At 50.5% G+C, this 22,214-nt stretch overlaps 6 protein-coding genes across 6 annotated transcripts; 4 read left to right on the forward strand and 2 right to left on the reverse strand.

Moving 5' to 3' along the window:
• Positions 1-45: 45 nt before the first annotated feature.
• On the reverse strand, positions 46-4,626 carry N7508_008955 (ubiquitin-binding TORC1 subunit KOG1; the record flags this gene model as incomplete). Its single annotated transcript, XM_058467018.1, has 6 exons — positions 46-235; positions 296-633; positions 692-1,025; positions 1,084-1,334; positions 1,392-4,100; positions 4,162-4,626. The coding sequence occupies 6 exons, from the start codon at positions 4,624-4,626 to the stop codon at positions 46-48; spliced, it is 4,287 nt and encodes a 1,428-aa protein (XP_058314864.1).
• A 2,301-nt stretch (positions 4,627-6,927) lies between these two features.
• Positions 6,928-11,534, forward strand: N7508_008956 (putative cell polarity protein (Tea1); the record flags this gene model as incomplete). Its single annotated transcript, XM_058467019.1, has 4 exons — positions 6,928-7,173; positions 7,224-7,620; positions 7,676-7,958; positions 8,012-11,534. 4 exons carry the CDS (start codon positions 6,928-6,930, stop codon positions 11,532-11,534), a joined length of 4,449 nt encoding a protein of 1,482 aa, XP_058314865.1.
• Positions 11,535-13,050: 1,516 nt separating this feature from the next.
• Positions 13,051-14,679, forward strand: N7508_008957 (casein kinase 1 family protein). The gene is made up of 4 exons (XM_058467020.1): positions 13,051-13,114; positions 13,253-13,325; positions 13,375-14,385; positions 14,531-14,679. The coding sequence occupies exons 1-4, from the start codon at positions 13,103-13,105 to the stop codon at positions 14,635-14,637; spliced, it is 1,203 nt and encodes a 400-aa protein (XP_058314866.1). The 5' UTR covers positions 13,051-13,102; the 3' UTR covers positions 14,638-14,679.
• Positions 14,680-15,873: 1,194 nt separating this feature from the next.
• rsmA (putative bZIP transcription factor (Fcr3)) lies at positions 15,874-16,923 on the forward strand (the record flags this gene model as incomplete). The annotated part of the gene is made up of 3 exons (XM_058467021.1): positions 15,874-15,981; positions 16,031-16,296; positions 16,386-16,923. 3 exons carry the CDS (start codon positions 15,874-15,876, stop codon positions 16,921-16,923), a joined length of 912 nt encoding a protein of 303 aa, XP_058314867.1.
• Positions 16,924-17,817: 894 nt separating this feature from the next.
• Positions 17,818-18,718, reverse strand: N7508_008959 (phosducin family protein; the record flags this gene model as incomplete). The annotated part of the gene is made up of 4 exons (XM_058467022.1): positions 17,818-17,948; positions 18,003-18,358; positions 18,419-18,601; positions 18,681-18,718. The coding sequence occupies 4 exons, from the start codon at positions 18,716-18,718 to the stop codon at positions 17,818-17,820; spliced, it is 708 nt and encodes a 235-aa protein (XP_058314868.1).
• A 389-nt stretch (positions 18,719-19,107) lies between these two features.
• Positions 19,108-22,140, forward strand: N7508_008960 (coatomer subunit gamma; the record flags this gene model as incomplete). Its single annotated transcript, XM_058467023.1, has 6 exons — positions 19,108-19,183; positions 19,252-19,562; positions 19,624-20,590; positions 20,640-20,987; positions 21,037-21,855; positions 21,908-22,140. 6 exons carry the CDS (start codon positions 19,108-19,110, stop codon positions 22,138-22,140), a joined length of 2,754 nt encoding a protein of 917 aa, XP_058314869.1.
• Positions 22,141-22,214: the final 74 nt, after the last annotated feature.

Below are 22,214 nucleotides of genomic sequence, written 5' to 3' on the forward strand. Positions count from 1 at the left end.
TAGTGCCGGCATAGACATATCATGAAGCTTCGAGTTTGGCTAGGATTAGCAGGACACGAGATTGACGTGGTGATCATTCAGCGCGGCACATGCAAGCACAGTCCGGTGGGGATGGAAAGCAGTGCTTGCAATGGGGGACGAGCGGTTATGATGGAGGAAGCTTGAGTATGGTTCGAACGTGGACAGGTAAGTGCCATCCACGTTGAAGGTCTTGACCTCGTGGCGGTTTGTGCCCCTAGAGTTTGGGTTAGTTCAAACGAACCAAGTACCGAGGAATATCAAGGGTAAAACTTACATGCTGAATACAGGGGCGTGTTCATGTACGCTCAAGGTTCGTAGGGTGTCTTTGGTGGCGTAGATGGTGGAGATTGGATCATCCATCCGCAGATCCCAAAGGCGAACCTCGCCATTGCGGCCGCCGGAAATTAGTTCTCGTAGCCCACCACGCTGCATGTGAACGTTGGTAATCCATTGCTTGTGCTCACGCCAGACCCTGACCATGGAAGTGGTGGGCTTCAATCGCTGATCGAAGACTCGAACGGCACCGTCACCAAATCCTGCAACGAAGATGTTGCCTGCGACCTGGTCAGAGGTCAAGGATGTAATGCACGAGCCAGAACGGGCAGGAATATCCTATCAAGTCATATTTGTAAGCGGTGGACGTATAATAAACTTGGGAAGAAAAACTCACGTTTGTGCACACTTCAGTGGCAGCATTCCAAACACGAATGACTTTGACATCGCCTGCAACCAGGGCTTTACCTTGGCCCTGCTGCCAGTCGAGTACAAGACCAGCGTTTCTATTGCTGGGAATCAACTCAGGAAGCGCCCTGAAAGCCGTGACCACCTCAATATCTCTGCTGGACTCATAATGACGGAATAGCTTAATAACACCATCCGAAGATCCAGTCATGAGAAGTGCCTGATCATCCTCATTGATGTATCGAACCTCGTTGATCTTTGATCCTGCAGGGTTGCTGTTCGAGAACTGATTAAGGCGTCTTTGGCCCTGCCAGTCCCAAATTCTAATTTTATGCTGGTCAAACGCTGTTCAACCGGGGGGGGGGGATGTGAACAACTTACGCAATGGTGTCTCGATCATCTGCAACAGCAAGGTGATCCTCAAATTGGTGGAAGCACATCTTCATAGGCTGGCTACCATTCGACAATAGAGCAACGGAGTTATCCCACCGGCTTGCTCCAGCCTTCCCTTTGAGGGGCTGGGTTTCGGCAATAATTTTCTCATTGCGGCCGCGTCTCCACAGGCGTTGGTTGTAGTCCGAGCTACCAGGCTCATCCGGCTCGTTGGGCTTCATCTGGGGCTCGCGGAAATACTTGAAAACCTTAGTAACTGGGTCATGTAGGTGATAGGCTATGAGATCTCAACTTACCTCGGTCGACCAGTCAAGGAATCGGCTCTTGAGGGGAATGACTGGGACAGCCCCAGCGCCTTTGGGTTCAAAGCCTCGTGATGTGGGTGAAGGTGCCTGATGGTATGCTGTCGCAGGAGCAACATGGTCATTGCCTTCTGGGGGTCGAGTCCATTCGGGAGGAGCACGGCCGCGAGGGGTGATGGGCATCCTACCTGTTGAGGGAGACGGGGGGTTCGAGTTGTCTGATGGATCCCCGTTTGCTAAGTTTCCGAACGCGAGGTTCTTGAGGGAAGCAGCGACACTGGCTGTTCGTTTGAAACCGAGCGAAAGATAACCTTCTTGTTTTGAAGTTGCTGCCGATGATGAGGGAGGCGTCGAGGGTGGCGCCACCTTCTTTGTCTCGGAACGCTCGTGAGTTTGAAGGTTCAAAAACCCTGCAAGATCCAAAATTTCATTTTTAAGCTTGTTAGTCAGGGGAGCCATCGGAGATTCTAGCAATGCAAGGTGGATGTAATCGACAATGATGGCAGCATCCTGGCCAATATCAGGGTGAGGATCAACCGAGAGAGCCAAAAGTTGTTTCCAGATAGTTCCGAAGGTGGTATTGCGAGATATTTTTGGAGTAGAAGACACTATTCCATCCTGGCTCTCATTGTAGGTCGAATGGGGGTTTTCGTTCTGGAAGCGCTGGCGCAGGGAACGCTTCTCGTCTTGAAGTTCTTCAAAGGCCGCAACCAAGAATTTGTTTTGGTGTCGTCGGACAAATGTGGAGAAGAACACTAGAAGTTCCTTTCTGACAACCACACTACCATCTGCAGACATGGGCAAGACAGCCAGAGCCAAGGTTTCCTCAATTTGAGCCACTTGGTCTGTCAGGTCAGGGATTCCCAGGAAGGTTGTCACAGCGTGCAACATGGCAGCACGAACTTCCGGAACGGGGTCGAAATTCAACTCGCAAAGTCTCGCGGGAGCGGCACAACGAATACCCATCCACTTTGCTTCTGGGAAGTCACACCAGAGCATGCTAAGACACAGACATGACCATTGTCGCAGCAAAGGGTTTTCCACGTCACCCAAATGTCTGAGTGACGAGTCAAACAGTTCGTTAGAAAGGCAGACATTCTGGCCCTGTGGGTAGTTCTTGCAAAAGATGGAGACTATGAAAGCACACATGGCACGATGCTCGCTGGCATTGCCGACGGGAATTGGCGAAGAAGGATTGAGGATTGAGATGAAATAATGAATCCCGTTATCCTTGAGGAGATCGTTTTGAACTGTGTGGTCCACTGCCATGATACGGGCCCAGATGAACACCATGACGGGCTTGAGTTCCTGGGCCGCTGATTGCAATAACTTGACGACGTATGGGAAGATCCCGATGCTCAATGCAAGGTGGACAGCCCATGGACCGAGGTCTAGGAACTTACTCAACAGAATCAATGCCCGCAAACGATGTGCCTGGCTTAGAAGAACTTGTAGCACAATCGGAAGTTGGTCTGGTGGGTTCTTTTCTGTAGGACCGGACGACAGATAAACTTCAAAGGCAGTGAGCTGCTCAGCGAAAAAAGTAGAATGCTGGTATTCGTAATGGCGACGTCCCTCCTCATGATCAATCAGAGCAGGAAGCTGGGATAGCACCATCTCGACTGCGAGGTCCCAGCTCTTCCATAGCGGGTGGTGATGGGTTTCTGGAAGCTCGGGTGAAGAGATGGGATGGCATTTGTAGGTTCGCATAATACGCTCACTTAGCAAGAAGTTGCGGAACAGAGCAGCAACCATCAGATCCTGCCGGAAAAGCTTCTTGAACAATGCCCGAGGCAGAGTGTTCCATGCAATGGTATCAGTGATAGCGGTGAAGATCCAGTTCAACTCGCCAAGAGGGCTTCGGCGATCCTGCAGTCGACCAGGAACTCGGAAATCGTCAATGGAAATGTCAGTTCGGAGTGGATTTTGTAGAATAAAGAAGCGCAGAGCAATTTCGATTGGTGTCGTCAAACAACACGTGAACAAGTCTGCAGGCAAGTCGGGATTCGTTGGGAGAGACTCAGTTTTCTGGCATGCAGCGAGGAGAATGCAGTCTCCGTAGTTCTGGACGATGGCATTCGGGTCTCGCTTTTTGGCTTCGATGTTCTCCTTCTCATGTTTCTCGACAAAAGTGTGGAAATTCTGGACAATGTTGCCCGCGTGCGAGACATCAAAGACGAAAAGACTGGGACCAGCCAACCAGGATTGCAAATCATAGAGTGGCACGGGAATGTACTGAGTATAATTCTTGTTGAATACCCAGATTTCACCCGATTGAGTTGGGAGTGGCACACCGTGACCATTGTAATGTAGAAGTACTCGTTCATCCTTGGCGTTTCGGCGAAGCGATATGCAGAACTTCTTTGTTTCATCGACTGACGGATCCAAGTATTGCTTGTATCTGGTCCGTAAACTCAAAGTTTCGTATTGCTCCTGTAGCTTCTTTCCGATCTGCTCCATGATCTTGTTCTGACCTCCACCAGTAGTAGAGGTGGGATCCACCCAGCATTCTAATTTTGATGTAGGGTTTGTCTTGACCACATCCGGAGGGTCAACTCCGATATTCAAACAAATTGCCAATGCTGCAGACACGGTCTTCAGGCGGTCCTTCATACGCCAGTCCTGACTGGGCCAGCTTCCGACTGGGTCTCTGGGGACGCCGTTGGTTTCGTGGCGCTTCTCGGTGAAGTACATGTAGAAATTCTAGTAGAAGCAGACACTCATGTTAGTCTTTGGGACCCGCATTGCAAGTAATTGTTCTCACCGAGTGCAATATCTTCAAATATTCGCTGGAAGTGTATTCCTCTTGCCATCCATGGCGCATAGCAAAGTCCTCGTCATCATCACCCGGTGCTTTATCAAAAGTAATACGACTTGGGCCATAATCACTTTTAGCTCTCTTCAGCATGGCGGGTCGGCTACTCTCCGATCGCCGGGGCGAAGGGCGACGTGGGGGAGTATCTGCATCTATGCCGCTGGATAAATTCTCTCCAGAGGAACTTGTTGGTCGTTCGGGGAGCGCCAGAGAAGGCTGCCTTTGTTCGACCGTTGTGAATGAACGATGGTGGCCAGCCAACGGGGCCGGAGATCTTTCGCGAGTGGGAATTGTGGTTTCTAGGTCGGGACCGAATGCGACTCGAGCTGATTTATTCGGGTTTCGTCGCGGGGCCGTCGACCTGTTGGTCGGTTGTTGTGAGATTTGTTCCATTTCAGTCGTGGGATCCCTCATGTTGTCTGTTGGCTCATGGTGTTACGCGCGAGCATAAAGGCAAAAAAGATACTGATCCAAGTGTCTCGACAAGCTGCAAGAATCTCCAAATGATTAATCAAGTGAATGTCACGCTTGGATCTGCTGTGGGGGATGAGGTGTAGCTGAAGAAGAGATGATGAAATGACTTCACCGGCGTGGGGCTTCGTGGGGGCGGTGGTAAGCCCGGTCTCAAATTGCGACTGAACTGGATGTCGTCCAAGAGTGCAAAGAGAGCACAGCGCACAGCCTATCGAAGTCCAGTGAGCTTCTTGTTCTAGCCGATGGGGTTCGAATGGGGACGCTCCGATGCAGCATCGGGGCATTGATGTTCCGGGCCCACTGATTACTCATATCTTGGCGCTGAGCGAAGTATATAATCGGAGTCTGGAGATGACACTTGGAACTATAGAGTTATGCTTCTCACGAGATTTACAAGAGCCAAAAGGCGGCGAAGTCCAATAGAACTATTGAGTACGTGATAAAATACTCTCAAAGTTTGTTAGATATAGATAGACACATAACGTTACATCATTGCTTACTTTAGGTCTTTAATGTGAAAAGACTAGAGCTTGCTTGGCGGGGACTAGAGGCGAAGCAGATAGAAGTTTTGCTCTTATTGCCTTGGATGCCAGCATATATGCATGGCATATGTTTATACACTTACTTAGGAGCAACCAACGGGGTCGAGTGTACGCTCTCATGCTGAATCAAGTTGACTGCATGAGGCTTGATAACCTATTGGTCTTCCATCGCATAAGCCAAACCTTATTCACTAGAAAATGCATCAGAATGTTCTTATCTTAGAGCTGCAGGTTTGCAGACATGAGGATTACCTGAGAGTGAATTGCTGGAATGCGCCACGGTCCAAATGTAGCAAGGTAGAGGCCCATGTGTGTCCGGGTGATATGGTATACACTACATAGCTAGCAATCTTGATGTGGAATACTTGACAAACCATAGGGTTCCGATTTAAACGATCGAATCAAACAAGGGGAGTAAAGTATATACTAGGAGACAGGATATCAGGACAGGATGACACACGTACACGTATCACTCAGGCTCGGAGCTTGAACGCAATACATGTCAACAAAGACACCTGACCTTATACAAGGAGGTCAAAATGCAATTTCATACCGAGACAGATCTTGCATGGCGGGAAATGTCTAAGACAGCTGCATAATGAGATCAGGATGTACAAGGTACATAATTAGTCTCACTGGAAGGCTGAACCTGGGGAACTCGTCGAGTTTGGATACGTCAATTTAGACAAGTAGACAAAAGAACGCAAAGCACAAAAGCCACCCAATAAGAATACATTTTAGCGTTAGGGCTCGAGAGATTATTCTTTCATCCCTTGACAAGAAACGGGCTGGCGCTCAGGGACCCAGAGATCATCGCTCAGATTCTTCTGATAGGCAGGGAAACCCCAACCCCCTTTTTCATGGAACCAGCATTTGGCTTCACCTACTTTTTGTATTCAAATGGGCCTTTGATCAGGATAGGCTTCGGTACAAGATCCAATAAATGACGATGTATGACTTCTGCACGTTGTGGGGTGTGGATCGCCGTGTGAGATTGGGGAATGCAGTGTCAGGATGAATTATCATTGGACCTGCAGCGAATGTTCGCACCATGGTCAGAGTCCGAGGCTCGGCATAAAGCATTGTAGTGTGATGCAAAAGTTAGGGTTGTTAAACGAGTTCGTTTATACTTATGTGCACTACGTCAACCCAAGGCCCTAATTTGCCAAGTGGTTCCATAGTGTAATGTGTTATGTTCTATAGATATGAAGCACTGGAATGTGTCACCATGGTACCTGGAGGCTGGAAGAGAGGAATGATATAAACATAGAAACAAAAAGACCCATGTCAATGGATCTGGACTATAACATTATCGAAGTCGTGCCCCTGAGTACATGTATGCAGTTGAACTAAGACTAGTTTGACTAGAGCATCTCCGCCAGGGAAATTGAAACACTCGCTTTTCTTCCCATTCACCTTTCCCACCCCCTTTCTCAGCCTTGGGCCTTTCCATATTTAAACGTTCAAGCCCAGGGCGGCGAATGTCGGAGGCTTTTAGGACCCTCCCCCTGGCCACTTTTTTTTTGGGGAACGAGTTGTGCATGGAACAGCTTCCCGTGGTTCCTGTTCCTGGTTCCCACTCCACTGAAAAAGAACACCTCCCCCTATCCCCAAGGAGGACATCTACACTTCCGAACTTCGGGGTGTCGGAGACACTGCCACACTTCTTGCTACGACCGATTACGACCGCATAATTACGATGGCTTTCTTATTCAAATCGAAAAAGGCCCAGGGCACGGCTCTGCCCCCGGCGACTCGAAATGTCCACACTTCCGAAGGCGCACCATCTACAGGATCATCTAATCTGCCTAATGGGGTGAAAGCAGATGGCACAACCTCTCAAACACCAACCCCCAGCGGAAGCTTTAGCCACTCACTCAACACTGCGAGTCCAACCAGCCCGGACGCAGTTCGTCCGCGGCAAAGAGCGGAATCAGAGTCTCAGGTTAGTATTTTGAGGCTATGTGAGTGCGAGTGCTAATTTGTTTGTCCTAGGCCCAACGACCACAAGGACCCCCAAACGGTATCCCGCCTCCCAGTCCGAATTCATCCCTCTACCCATGGTCACAACGCCGACTGAACTTCTCCTCCCCGCAAACGAATCCGTTTCCTCGATATGGCGCCGCGATCAATTCAGTGGCCTCCAAGGAAGGAGATATTTATATGATGGGTGGATTGATTGACGGATCCACGGTCAAGGGGGATCTGTGGATGATCGAAAGCAGCGCTGGTAGCTTGAATTGTGTTCAGGTCGCAACCGTATCCGAAGGTCCTGGTCCGCGAGTCGGTCATGCCAGTTTACTTGTCGGAAACGCTTTCATTGTGTTCGGCGGTGACACCAAGATTGATGAGAACGACAGCTTGGACGACACATTGTACCTTCTGAATACTTGTAAGGTTCACGGCCACTTGTCTTGAAGATCTGGTTCTGATAATTGGTCTTTTAGCATCGCGACAATGGTCTCGCGCCATTCCCCCGGGCTCTCGCCCTTCTGGACGTTATGGACACACATTGAACATCTTGGGATCTAAGCTTTATGTGTTCGGAGGTCAGGTTGAAGGTTTCTTCTTTAACGACTTGATTGCGTTTGATTTGAACCAGCTCCAGAACCCTGCAAACAAATGGGAAGTGCTCGTCCAGAACAGCCACGAAGGTGGGCCCCCAGCAGGTCAAATCCCTCCGGCGAGAACGAACCATACGATTGTCAGCTACAACGACAAGCTATATCTGTAAGATACACAAATAAAGCACAAGAACGGATCCAGAATTAACAACAATACAGCTTCGGAGGTACAAACGGAATGCAGTGGTTCAATGATGTCTGGGCGTACGATCCGCATACCACCACCTGGACCGAGATGGATTGCGTTGGCTTCATCCCAACGCCCAGAGAGGGCCACGCTTCTGCCCTGGTCGGTGATGTAATGTACGTGTTTGGAGGTCGGACTGACGAAGGTGTTGATCTGGGAGACCTCTCAGCGTTCAGAATCTCAACTCGACGATGGTTTTCTTTCCAAAACATGGGCCCGGCACCATCTCCTCGTTCTGGCCACAGTATGACAGCCTTCGGCAAGCAGATCATCGTCATGGCAGGCGAGCCAAGCTCGTCTCCCAGAGACCCTGTTGAACTGAGCATGTCCTACATCCTTGACACAAGCAAAATCCGGTACCCGAATGATTCTCAGCCTGGAGGGCGCGTGCCTGAAGCAGCAGGAAGAAAAACAAGCGTTGAGAAACAGGGACCCTCATCTGGACGAACATCTCGTGAAGCACAAAACCAACACCCAGAACAGACAATGCGCAAAGGACCCACGCCTTCTCGAGAAAGCATGACCTTGGCGACTTCAGGCTCGAATCCAAACCTGGGACCAGGATCTAGACTTCCTCGGGCCTCAATCGCTCAAGCCCCATCTGGACCACCACCTCCTGGGCAAGCACCATCTCCCGGCCCCCGAGGCAACGGTCCTCCTGCCAGCGCGAACCCTCGCAGCAAGACTCCAACAAAGAATGAGCGCGGGAACACCCCTACTATTGATATCCGCACAGCGAACGGTGAACGTGGTGAATCCCCAGTCACTAAGGAAGGACCCCAAGATCCGCAGGGACCTCCTTCAGCTGGTCGCCGAACCCCGACTCAGCACCAAAAGCCATCAGCCAAAGCAATGGAAGCGGGTGAAGCAGCTCCTCTGATCAGTACCCCAGGCCGCCAGCGATCGCTCCGTTCTCAGAGACAGCGTGGGTCTGTTGACAGCGGGGAAGAGTCCATTTTGGGTCGGCATGCCAGCATTGAGGGCTCTATTGACTCTCGAACCTACCGCAACTCCAAGACCCTAGGTGACGAGCCTCGGTCTCCTCGTCTCACCCCCCACCAGGAGGCATTGATCAAGGAGCTGGAGGCCACCAAGGCTCGGAATGCCTGGTATGCATCGGAGCTTGCGCTGGCGAAGAAGGGAGGCTATGTTCCAAATGCGACAAGTAGCCCTGCTTTGGATGAACGGGCTAGTGATGCCTTGAATGACGAGGATCGCCCCCTCTTGGAGGCCTTCTTGGCCATGAGAGCAGACTTGGTTAAGATGCAGGCTACTGTCGACCGACAGGCTGCCATCGCCTCGAAGCGTGTTGCAGAAGTAGAGCACCAACGTGATATGGCTATCAACGAGGCAGCATATTCTCGGGCCAAGCTCGCTGCCCATGGTGGTAGTCAGCGAGGCACCCCTCAGCCCGAGAGTTCCCGCGATGGCGAAGATGAACGCCCTACTGATATGGGCCGTCGCCTCGCCCTGGCTCTCGCCTCCCAGGCTGAGCTTAAGGCCAAGCTGGATCTCCAGACGACCGAGCTAATGCAAGAACGCCAAGCAAAAGAACTTGCCGAAGAAACAAATGAGGCAACTCGCAAACGCCTGGCAGAACTGGAGATGCAAAGCAACACCCTCGAGGCTGAGAACCTGCGTGCCGAGCTCCACCAGGCAGAAGCCACTTCTAGACAAGAGGCCTTGTTGCACGCGGAGGCTGAAGCTTCACTGCGACAACTCACTCTAGATAAGGAAGAGCTGTTGGCACAGCTCGAAGAGTCCTCAGCTCGTCTGAAGGACTTTGGTTCCAACTTCGGTGGCTTGAGAGAGGCTGTTGCCGCCTCTGCTGCCAAGACCGCCATAGTTGAACGGCAGTTGTACGAAGAGCGTGAGCGTCGGGAGGGTCTTGAAAGAAAACTTTTGCTGCTTCGCTCCGAGCACGAGGAGCGGACTACGGACCTCGAAAACGTCACTCGACGTCTCCGAGATGCGGAGGAGTTGGCCGAGAGCCACGCAAAGGAAGCCGAGACTCATAAACTGGCATTTGTTTCAGGCTTGGAACGTGCTTCTTCTACAGACTTGGATAATACTATTCGTTCCCGTGCCGACCAGAGAGTGGCTGCACTGGAAGCCCAAATCGAGCGTTCGAACACTCTGGCCAAGGCCAACCAAGCAGCAGCCGACTCCGCAGCGGACAAGCTCCGCCGCGCCGAGGAGCGGATTGCAGGCCTCGAGGCTTACCAGGAGCAGGCGAGCCGTGAGGGCTTGCAACTGCGCAGACAGCTTCAGACCGCTATGAAGGAAAGCCAGTCCGCTGCTACAGACAGCAGAGACCTCAAGTCTCAACTTGAGACCCAGCAGCGTGAGGCTGGTGCTCTCGCAATCCAACATGCTGCTTTGAAAGATCTTCTCGGCGAGCGTGGTATCAACAGTGATACTAGACGTTCCCCCCGTCTTGACTCCCCTGGATCCCGCTTCGGTACTCCCGAGCAGGGTCGTCTGCGGGAGCTGGAGCAACAACTCTCCGCCAGCATCAAGGCTCACGAAGACCTTAAGAATAGCTTCGAGTCTCGCGAGCAAGAGGCTGATCGCACATTCCGAGAGAAACTGGAGCAGCTTGAGAATGACTACCAGTCAGCTGTCCACTATGTGAAGGGCACCGAAAAGATGCTCAAGCGCATGAAGGATGAACTGAGTCGCTACAAGACCCAAAATGCCAAAATGCAGTCTGAACTCGAAGCTGCTCAAAGAAGCCTTGAGAATAACGATCAGCCATCTGGAGATTCGACTGAATTGGAGGCTGAGCGGGTCCGGCTTGAACAGACAGTCTCCGAGATCGAAGCGCGCACATCCGCCTCTATTGCTAACCTCGAGGCTCGAATCTCTCAGCTTCAGGGAGATCTAGACGAGGCTACAACTGAGAAGCAACACTCGCAGAACGAACACGAACGCTTCAGACAAGAACTTCTTTCTGCTGCGGAGCGCAGTCGAATCGAGCTGGAGCAACTCAAGCGAGAGAACACCCACCTTGAAACCCGTGCTTCGGATGCAGAGCAAAAGGTCAACATGCTCTTGGAACAAGTCCAGACATCCGTCGGTCATTACCGCCGCCAGTCCCAGCATGGTACAGGCACTAACGGGATCTCTCGCTCTCATAGCAACGCCTCTAGCAACACTGTCAGCGGAGGAAATGGACGCCCTCGAGCCGATAGCAACGTCTCGCAAGAGTCCTCTTTCCCCGACAACCGTGGCTCCATGGCGCTGGACTCTCTCGCCAACGAGCTGGATGCCCTTCGTACTCATTGGGAAAGTACCAACCGCAACTACCGTCTGAGCAGCCAGTTGGATATGGAGCGAACTCCCACCAAGGATAACAGTGACGGCCCCGCATTAATGAGTGATAGCTTGGCCGAGTGGAGAAGAAGACTAGATGAGGATGAACGGGCTGGTCTTCCCGTCAAAACCAAGCCATTGACTGCCGGAGCTGGAGCCGATGGTTCTAACGTGATCTAAGAATCACGCATTTATTATGACCATGTGGCCTGAGATATGTCAATTTCCACCGTCTGAGCGTTTTGCGCATGTATTTTTGCAACACTTGTTTGCTTTTTACTTGTTTCCGTCCCATTGGATCTCTACTTTGTTCACATCGAAAGAAGGGGTTGTTTTGACGCTATTCTGCTGCCGCTCTCGTTTGTTTTTCTTTCTGTTTTGATCTTGTTTCTGCCCGCTGAACTCTTATACCCCGGTTTTCCGATGTTCATTGGACTCTGGTTGTACTACTATCACATTCCTCGCGGATTCCTTGTTCGATTAGTATCAGAACCTTTCATGATTGCTTTTTCCAAAGACTTTTACTATTTTGCAAAGACCTTCTAGAACTATCGTCGTAATTTGACGCTTTAACCTGCGAACGATGACCTGTCACTAGCCTGATTCGACAGGTACACAACCTCCCTGGTAATGTCCGGGGACAACACTATGCCAAAGATCCCATTAATATGCATTATTTCCATCCGGACAACTGATTGAGATAGTACTGCATGAATTGTATTCAGCTTTGCCTCAAGTAGACGGAGACAATTTTCCATTAGAGGAAAATCGCGCATAGATAGCATCTGGTAATGTATTGATCCGGCTAGGAGCAAACATACCTTTTAGTCTCGAGCTACTAGAAATGAATTATGATTGCCCATATTCTCGTATACATCTGATACATCCCATGGATCTCAAGTGTCTAGACGCTATAGTTGGGCGTACTCCGTACTAAATGATATACCGGGGTCAGCTGAGGTCTTCCTCGCCACCGCCTGACAGGCAACGTATACAGCAAATGACAATAGATGCCTGAATCTGATTTTAAAGCAAAAGCTGTATAACAGTATTCGATACTCAAATTTGCAGCCCAATACCAATAATACAGTAAGCCCAAAATTGCAGACAGAAATAAGCGGTGCCAGCCTTCGCGCCCTGTACATTGCATGTAACCGTCAGCCACCCTTTCGCTAAAAAATACACCTCACCGACTCCCCCCTCTTACTCTCTCCCTACTCCTTTCCTCTCTTCTGCAACAACATCCCCTTTAGCCGTCATCAAGGCTTTGCCCTTGATTCTCTATTCGATTTCGACGGAATCCCGGATCTGTCCGGATACCCGTTACTCATTTCTCTTGCCCGGTTGCTCTCGGTCGGAATCACCTCTTTGATCCGTTATCTCAGGTATGCAAATATATCGGATCTCTTGCTTTTATCTTCACTTTTGTTGCCCAACTCCTCGCGTCATTCGCGTCGAGTGCGTTTTATTCATCTTTGCTGGGGTAATCTGAAAGATCAAGTGGCCTGGCCCAGCCTTGCAAGTTGTCTGAGCTTCAGCTGTCACACCCCCTCTCACCATTTCCCTGTTTCCTTCTTGCTTTTCCTCTCTTTTCTTTACTTCTTTTCTCTCTCTCCCCCCCTTTCTCTTCCTTTTGAGGTTTCTACCACCGCCACTCGACCAACCCCTTTGAACTTGAACTAACAATCGTGGTATCCTAGCATCTAGTCCTTCTCCACGGCTAACCGCTGTGCCCCCATCTCTTCAAGATGACGACCATGGTTAGTGTTAGCCAACCCCAATTTCCTTTTCTTTTTCTTTGCTCGGTGTTCGACCTGTCTGGACCTACAGTCTAGGCTCATGATGGGTCTTTCACATCCCATCTCATCGACCTCGCCTTTTGCTAACATTCTCTGCAGGATTTGCGTGTCGGTAACAAGTACCGCATTGGCCGCAAGATCGGAAGTGGTAGTTTCGGTGACATTTACCTTGGTATGTTATCCTTGTGTGTCTATTTACCACTCAAGCTGACAGATTATAGGCACCAACATCATCTCCGGTGAGGAGATTGCCATCAAGCTCGAAAGCGTCAAGGCCAAGCACCCCCAACTCGAATACGAGGCCCGTGTCTACAAGTCTCTCGCCGGTGGTGTCGGTATTCCCTTCGTTCGTTGGTTCGGTACCGAATGTGACTACAATGCCATGGTCATCGATCTCCTCGGTCCCAGTCTGGAGGACCTTTTCAACTTCTGCAACCGCAAGTTCTCGCTCAAGACCGTTCTGCTTCTCGCCGATCAGCTCATCTCCCGCATCGAATACATCCACGCCAAGTCGTTCATCCACCGTGATATCAAGCCCGACAACTTCCTTATGGGTATTGGCAAGCGTGGCAACCAGGTCAACGTGATCGATTTCGGTCTTGCTAAGAAATACCGTGACCCCAAGACCCACTTCCACATTCCTTACCGTGAGAACAAGAACTTGACTGGAACTGCCCGTTACGCCAGTATCAACACCCACCTGGGTGTTGAGCAGTCTCGACGTGATGATATGGAGTCCCTCGGTTACGTCATGCTTTACTTCTGCCGTGGCTCTCTCCCCTGGCAGGGCCTGAAGGCTGCTACTAAGAAGCAGAAGTACGACCGTATCATGGAGAAGAAGATGACCACCCCCACCGAGGTTCTGTGCCGTGGTTTCCCCAACGAGTTCGCCATTTACCTGAACTACACCCGCTCGCTCCGCTTCGATGACAAGCCCGACTACTCTTACCTTCGCAAGATCTTCCGTGACCTCTTCGTCCGTGAGTCCTTCCAGTACGATTACGTCTTCGACTGGACCGTCTACAAGTACCAGAAGAATGCCGCCATGATTGTGGATGCCACCAAGAAGGACAAGGATGCAGAGGACCAGCAGCGCCGTCAGGGTGTTCCTGCCGCTGGCCCCATGGGTGCCAGCGGTGCCCCCAAGCCCGGTGCCATTTCTAGCCAGCGTCGCAAGGTTATGGACCGCGGCGGCCTTGACGGCACCCCTGAGACCGGCCGTGCCGTGGGAGGTAGCGACAGGATGTGAGTAAACATGAAACCTGGTTTCCGAGTAGGGAACCCCTTCTTTTTTTTAACTCCCTGCGTTGTGTGATTTGCTTTTCGTGACACTGGCGTGGAGGAATTCTTTGGTTCTGAATCTGACTAATCGCATAGTCTTCGGCGTTAGGCTGCGTTCTGCCTCGAAAGGTGCTGCTTTAGGTTATGGACCTTCTGGTGGCCGTTCGAAGCGGGATGATGGAGCGGGGGCTCAGTGGTACTAATCGTGTAGCATTACAGTGAGGTTATTGTACAATTTCCTCCTGTCTGTTGTCACATACTTGTCTACTCGGAAACCCGGGACCTCGCTCATGTCGCCTTGGAGCGGACCATGTCGCACTCAACCTCTCGGAATTTTCTTTTTTTCTACATGGATCTCTTTTCATTCTGCAATCCCCCGACAGCCCCGTATCCCGTTTTCGATCATTCTTCGACTTCAGCCGTTTCGAATCGCCATTGATTTATCGCTCTCAATCTCAACTCTTGATCATCTGGTCAACCCCTGAGCTTGCGATGAAATTTGACGGTTTTTTTTTGACTTTGCGGATTCTTGTACCCGTTCTGCGGGACAACCGATTACGTCTCGAAACGCTCTTGATATTGTGGCTTATTTCTACGTCTTTAACCTCTGGTTTCTCTTTACAACCTGTCATCTTCGGTCAGCATGACCAGAGGGCAAGACCGGGGGACATGCAACTGACGGCGTCATCTCACAAGTTTCATCGTCGGATTATGTGACAGCTGCGATTGGAGATCCCTGAACGCATCATCAGATGTGCTACCCATTCCTTCACCCCTTTCTTTCCTATGATTTGTTTTCCCTGCCCTTTGCGTTTTTCTTTGTGTCTGGCGATTATCAATTTGTTAACATCGACGTTTAATGGGGACGAGGGGCGGCCAGCTGGTCGATTGATGGTGACGCGGAGATGTCTTTCTTCGGGGAAATTGCTTGCAGGCTTTCTGGTTATGTCCAGCTGTCTTGTAGAATTTCTATCTGTTTACAGGTGGTCTTTAATGCAATCCCGCTCGGAGGAGGCTCGTGGTATGGCGACGGAAAATGGTTAGGGTCGCTTCCGGGGTGGTATGCGTCGATGTCTATGTTATAAGCTCTCACTAAGTTAAATGTGTTTATCCCAGCTCCTCCATTTTTACACTTCGTTAGCCCATAAGTTTAAAAAACCGATGAGATCATCGAACACCTCCCGTTGGCACAGACCAAACTCTCCAGCAGTTTGTGTTCTGTCTATTCGAGTGAATAATGTTGCATCGAAGTAAACTTAGGATTAGGTGTGTTGTCAATGTACCGAGTACTCTGCTTATTGGTTAGACCTGCAGCCAAACCCAAGTACCCGGTACGAACGGTCGAGAACGCAATTATTCTGGGGTCCAAGCCACGTCTTTCCTCCTTTCACTTCCTAACTTTCCGACAGACTCGTTGTTGTATCCAACATTACACCGTCATGGATTACTCCTACTACGGCCCCCGATCGCAGCCTTACCCTCTCTACGGGCTGCCGACCCCCGACCAGCCACCCCAGGCGCAACCCGATGAGGCATTTGCCCCTCTAGTGGGTTCTTTGTCCTGATCTCCAAAGCCCCTGATCCTAACTATATCAGAATAACTACGAGCAAAACTTCGCTGGCTTTGACCCCTCGTTCCGCATCGACCCCTCCTCATCCTTTGTCCCGCCACCGCATTCACCGCCAGAATCGTTCTCCAAGCACTCAGTCTCAAGCAACGAGGCCGGCAACCAGCACACAGACCCCATCTCCTTTGACGGCGATGAGCACCAATTCGCCGATCCCTCAATGGGAAGGAGCAGCAGCGAAGAAAACCAGTCGTTGCCCGCGCAAAGCAAGCGCAAGGCCCAGAACCGCGCTGCGTATGTGACAAATCAATCCCATCCCCACGTGTTGAAACACCCACGAGATATATCTATCAGAACCACTAATAGGGCCAACTCCCGTATAGCCAACGAGCATTCCGTGAAAGAAAAGAACGTCATGTACGCGATCTTGAAGACAAAGTGAACAACCTCGAACAAGCATCCGACACATTACAAGCCGATAATGAACGCCTGAAGCGCGAGCTGGCGAGATATACAACCGAAAATGAAATCCTGCGCGCTACATCAAATCAACCCAATCGCGGCAACGGCAATGGCAATGCGAACGAACCTCCCGAGCCAACTGTCACTGGTCCGATGAAATACTTGCCGACAGACTTTTCTGGCGCAGTACAACAAGATGGAAAGCCCGCGCCTCCAACTCCGCAACACCGTATCCTCGTGTGCCCAGTTACCGGCGAGAACCTTCTGGATTCGCGGGCTACCTGGGACTTCATTCAGCAACATGATCTGTTTAAGAAGGGTCAGGTTGATATTGGTGATGTTAGTGAGCGACTTAAGGGTATGGCGCAGTGTAATGGCGAAGGCCCTGCTTTTAAGGAGGGTGAGATTCTTAGGGCCATTGAGGAGAGTGCGGCTATGGGGCGTGATGAGTTGATTTAGTATATGTTGTATTCCGCTGTTACGATTATGATTACGAGTATTTTTTTGGCGCTGGACATATGATTTGATCTACTAGGCCCTGAGCGTTTGGGGGTTTTTTTGGATTTTGGATTCTCTTATTGGAGCAAATGCTTGATTTAGATTTTACTTTCAGATTATTGGATTTATAGAGTGTATATTCAACGAAGCCTTCGATTATCGACTTGGGCAACTTGATATATACGCCTCTGGTCTAACTTTCAAGGGCCGAGTCCGTTTAGACTAATACCAAGTAGAATATAAATCTTGCATTGTTTACCTGAGGCTTGACATAGTAATGTATAATTCCAGGCGCCCGTGAGAATGAGCCGAGTTTGTCTAGGTCGAGGGTGAGGGATATCGTCACAAACGAGGTATTTTCCCAGATATATTGACTCTTCGATATAGACTTACTTACTACTTTGTCTGACTGTAGAGCGCCCGATAATATTCAATATTTACGGAGATTACATGTATATAAGGCAAAAATGAAGAGGATTACTATATGTCATTAAGTTGACATGGGATTACGTTCAGATTCCTAGGGAAATGGATGATCCAATCCTAACTATAGTGCGGTACAAGCATATCGAGACGATTGCGACCGATCTATATGAACGCGAACACACGAAGAGCTCATTTCAAACCAGGACATATGGCTATTCATGCTAGAAGGCCGCCTATAGGTTCTCCGACTAAAGAGACAATCAATATTGAAAACGAGATTCAAATTGAGGCTGACATGTGCTTTACGTCTTATAAGGGCGTCTCAATCACAATCGCCTGTCAACAGGGAAAGCCTTCATTTTGGTTGGATATAGTCATAATATACACATGCCATAATCATAATATTTGCATTGTTTTTCAATTGGGAAGTCAATCCCAGTCGTCGTCATAATCTTCAACGTTCAGGTCATCGGCCTTCTCATCTTCATCCTCGTCGCGCTTCTTGAGACGAACGTCATTCTCTTTCAAGGCACCAATCTCAACCAACAAACGCTCAATATCTGTATCTTTGATTAGTATATGCATGTCTTCACCCATAATTGTAAACAACTTACCTTCTACCTTGGTACGGGGTCCCTTCAACTGCTGCAACGTGATAAGCTGCTTCACGATCTCGGTATCCTTATAGACCAAAATTGTGGGTGTGTTCTTCTCTGGATATCCCTCAATGCACATATCGGCGCGAATCTCACAAAACTTGATGTCACCAAACTTGGCAGCCAGCTGCCGCCAGAGCTCTGTCAACACGCGCGATTCGACATTGCCGCCCATGGATGTGAGATTGACGAGAACATAGGCGTTGTTCGACGCCTCTGTTACTTCACGGGCATAATCGACCTTCTGGAGTGGGTAGACTTGGTTGAAGACGCTGGTTTGTTGAATAGTGGAGAGCTCAGCGAATCGCTTTTGCCTGTTGATGAGATTTAGCAAATGTGTCGCTTTAGCAGTGATATAAAAAGCGCAAGCTCACCTATATGAGTTGAGGAAATCCTCGTCTTCCTCTTCCTCCAGTGCGTCCAGCTCATCGATGTCCTTGTCCTCGAGTCGGTTTGCATACGCTCTGTGCTCTGCTTCGACCAGAGCCTCTTGAATCAGAGGCTCGGGATCGACAGGTTTCTCTGGAATGATACCATGCTGGCGGAGGATATCGTTCCTGTATAAAATAGGCAGTGGTTAGCACACGCGCTCCCTTGCAAACAGTTGCAGGCTGCGGGGTACGGCGACAAGCTTACCACTCAGTATCCTCGTTTTCGTTGACTTCAACCTGCATGTTGAATTGATATGATCAAAACTGCAGCCAAAAAGAAATGAAGTATAGGAAGAAATGAGGGGAGTTGGAGGGGTGCTGCCTTCGACCATGATGCCACTGTTTGCAGTGTTTGTTTCGGGCCAAACACACGGAAGGCCACCTTCAACTTGTCCCCAATAGACAAGCTTGAGGAGATTCAAGACTCACCACCTCTTCGCTTCAATTCTTGTTTCTCTTCTTCCTTCGGTTCACTCTCGTTTGGCTTTCAATTCTCAGGTGGCTATGCTGTAGTCGCCTACACCGCCCTGCCCTGATTCTGTGTACTCGACCCGTGTTCCATTCACACCCACTCCACATTTCCAAGGAGACAGCGATTACTCCCTGCTGGTAGATTCCAGCTCCCGGGCAATATGAGCTATATGAAGAAAGATGAAGATGCGGACCAGGTCATGATCAAGCTTGATCGGACCTCCGTATTCCAAGATGGTGTGGAATTGCTCTTCCCCCTGGCGCCTCCATGCGCTTTACACAAGCTGACCAGACAATTCTCATAGCACGCCTTTTCAATTCCTCTCCTATTTCACCGCGAACATGCCGGACGTTACTTACCAAGATCGCTGTCCTCATGTTCACTGGGGAGCAGTTTCCTACGAACGAAGCCACCACCCTCTTCTTCGGCATTTCCAAGCTCTTCCAGAACAAGGACCCTTCCTTGCGACAGATGGTGTATTTGATTTTGAAGGAGCTGGCTGGTACCGCCGAAGATGTGATCATGTCGACTAGCATCATTATGAAGGATACCGCGGTGGGAAGCGATGTTTTGTACCGGGCCAATGCCATAAGGGCCCTTTGCCGCATCATCGATGTAGGTCGCTGTGGCTTAAAATGATTGGAGAGGAAGTAGCTGACGATTCTAATTAAAACAGGCCTCCACAGTACAGGGTATCGAACGACTCATCAAGACCGCCATTGTTGACAAGACTCCCTCGGTTTCCTCCGCCGCCTTGGTCTCCTCCTACCACCTTCTTCCCATTGCGCGCGATGTCGTCCGGAGATGGCAAAGCGAAACACAGGAAGCCGCCTCATCTTCCAAATCATCGACCGGCTTCCTTGGCTTTTCCTCAAGCTCGCAGAGCCACGCTATTTCCCAGTCGAATTTCATGACCCAGTACCACGCTATTGGTCTTTTGTATCAGATGCGCGCGCATGACCGTATGTCGTTGGTCAAGATGGTACAGCAGTACGGAGCTGCAGGTGTTGTGAAGAGCCCGGCCGCTCTGCTCTTGTTGGTGCGCCTGGCCGCCAAGTTGGCCGAAGAGGACCAGGGTCTCCGGAAGCCTATGATGCAGATGCTGGATGGCTGGCTCCGTCACAAGCATGAAATGGTCAACTTTGAGGCAGCCAAGGCTATTTGCGACATGCGCGATGTTACCGATGCCGAGGCCTCGCAGGCTGTTCACGTCCTCCAGCTATTCCTGTCCTCCCCACGGTCTATCACCAAGTTCGCTGCTATTCGTATCCTCCACAACTTCGCCTCCTTCAAGCCTCACGTTGTCAACGTGTGCAACCCTGATATCGAATCGCTTATCTCCAACTCCAACCGCTCCATCGCCACGTTCGCCATTACCACATTGCTCAAGACCGGTAACGAAGCTAGTGTTGATCGCTTGATGAAGCAGATCTCTGGCTTCATGGCCGATATTACCGATGAATTCAAGGTCACTATCGTTGAGGCTATCCGCACTCTGTGCTTGAAGTTCCCCAGCAAGCAGGCCGGTATGCTCGTTTTCCTGAGCGGCATCCTGCGGGACGAAGGTGGTTATGAGTTCAAGCGCACTGTTGTGGAGAGCATGTTTGATCTGATCAAGTTTGTTCCCGAGAGCAAGGAAGATGGTAGGTTTTGAACGCATTCCACGTGATACATCTACTAATGAAGTTTTAGCTCTTGCCCACCTCTGCGAGTTCATCGAGGATTGCGAATTCACCAAGCTTTCGGTTAGAATTCTGCATCTGCTTGGTGCTGAGGGCCCCAAGACTACCCACCCCACCAAGTATATCCGCTACATCTACAACCGTGTCGTTTTGGAGAACGCCATTGTACGTGCTGCTGCCGTCACTGCGCTGGCCAAGTTTGGCGTGGGCCAGAAGGACCCCGAAGTCAAATCCAGTGTTCAGGTTCTGCTCACCCGTTGTCTTGATGACACCGATGACGAGGTGCGGGATCGTGCTGCGCTCAACTTGCGCTTGATGGGCGAGGAGGACGAGGCAGCGAGCGCCTTCATTAAGAACGGTAAGGCCTTCATCATTACTGATAATGTTCTTTGAACTGACAAATATAGACTCCATGTACTCCCTTTCCACCTTTGAACACCAGCTGGTCATGTACGTGACATCAGGTGATAAACAGACCTTCGCTGCTGCCTTTGATGTCGCTACTGTTCCTGTTGTTTCCCACGAGCAGGCCCTGGCCGAGGAGAGAACCAAGAAGCTCACTTCCGCTACCCCCACACTCAAGGCTCCCTCAGCGGGTCCCACGAAGAGTAAAGCCAGTGGCGGTATGGCCGAGGCTGCCACTGCCTCTGCAACTCAGAAATATGCTGAGCAAATCATGCAACACCCCGACCTCAAGGAATACGGTACTTTGCTCAAGTCCTCTGGACCTGTCGAGCTCTCCGAGAGCGAGACCGAGTATGTTGTCACGGCCGTCAAGCACATCTTCAAGGAACACATTGTCGTGCAATACGACATCAAGAACACACTCCCCGACACCGTCCTCGAGAATGTCACTGTCGCTGCAACCCCGGAGGAGGAGGACGTATTGGAGGAAGACTTTATCATTCCTGCTCCCAAGCTTCCCACAGACGAGCCCGGTGTTGTCTATGTAGCATTCAAGAAGCTCGGCGGCGAGAACAGCGTTCCCGTCACCTCATTCACAAACAACCTCAAGTTCACCAGCAAAGAGATTGACCCTACGACTGGCGAGCCCGAGGACAGCGGCTACGACGACGAGTACCAGGTGGAGGACCTCGAGCTGACTGGCAGCGACTATGTCATCCCGACATTCGCCGGCAGCTTCGACCACGTCTGGGAGCAGACCGGTGCCAATGGCGAGGAAGAAAGCGAGACCCTACAGCTCAGCAACATGAAGGGCATCAACGGTACGTATAAATCCTATTTAATCTTCGCCAGTGATACTAACTATTTCCATAGATGCCACAGAACAGCTGATCGCCGCCCTGTCGCTCCAACCCCTTGAAGGAACCGACGTCGCCCTCAACAGCAGCACACACACGCTGAAGTTGTTCGGAAAGACCGTCTCTGGTGGCCGTGTCGCCTCTCTTATCAAGATGGCCTACTCCAGCAAAGCCGGTGTCACGACCAAGATCACGGTCCGCGCAGAAGAGGAGGGTGTTGCCGCGGCTGTGATTGCTTCTGTGTCTTAATCTCTCTGCTTTAATTTTTTGTTGTTATCTGCTTAATCCTGGTTGGGGGGACAAGAGCGTGTATGTTTTCCATG

Source organism: Penicillium antarcticum (genome assembly GCF_028974205.1).
Source record: "Penicillium antarcticum strain IBT 31339 chromosome Unknown utg000009l_segment0_segment0, whole genome shotgun sequence".
Lineage (NCBI taxonomy): Eukaryota > Fungi > Ascomycota > Eurotiomycetes > Eurotiales > Aspergillaceae > Penicillium > Penicillium antarcticum.

What these genes read in the sequence shown, in the direction of transcription:
- N7508_008957 (XM_058467020.1), top strand. An exon ending in TTTCGGTGACATTTACCTTG is followed by an intron (nt 13,326 to 13,374) that starts GTATGTTATCCT and finishes GACAGATTATAG; the next exon opens with GCACCAACATCATCTCCGGT. An exon ending in GACCGGCCGTGCCGTGGGAG is followed by an intron (nt 14,386 to 14,530) that starts GTAGCGACAGGA and finishes CTAATCGCATAG; the next exon opens with TCTTCGGCGTTAGGCTGCGT.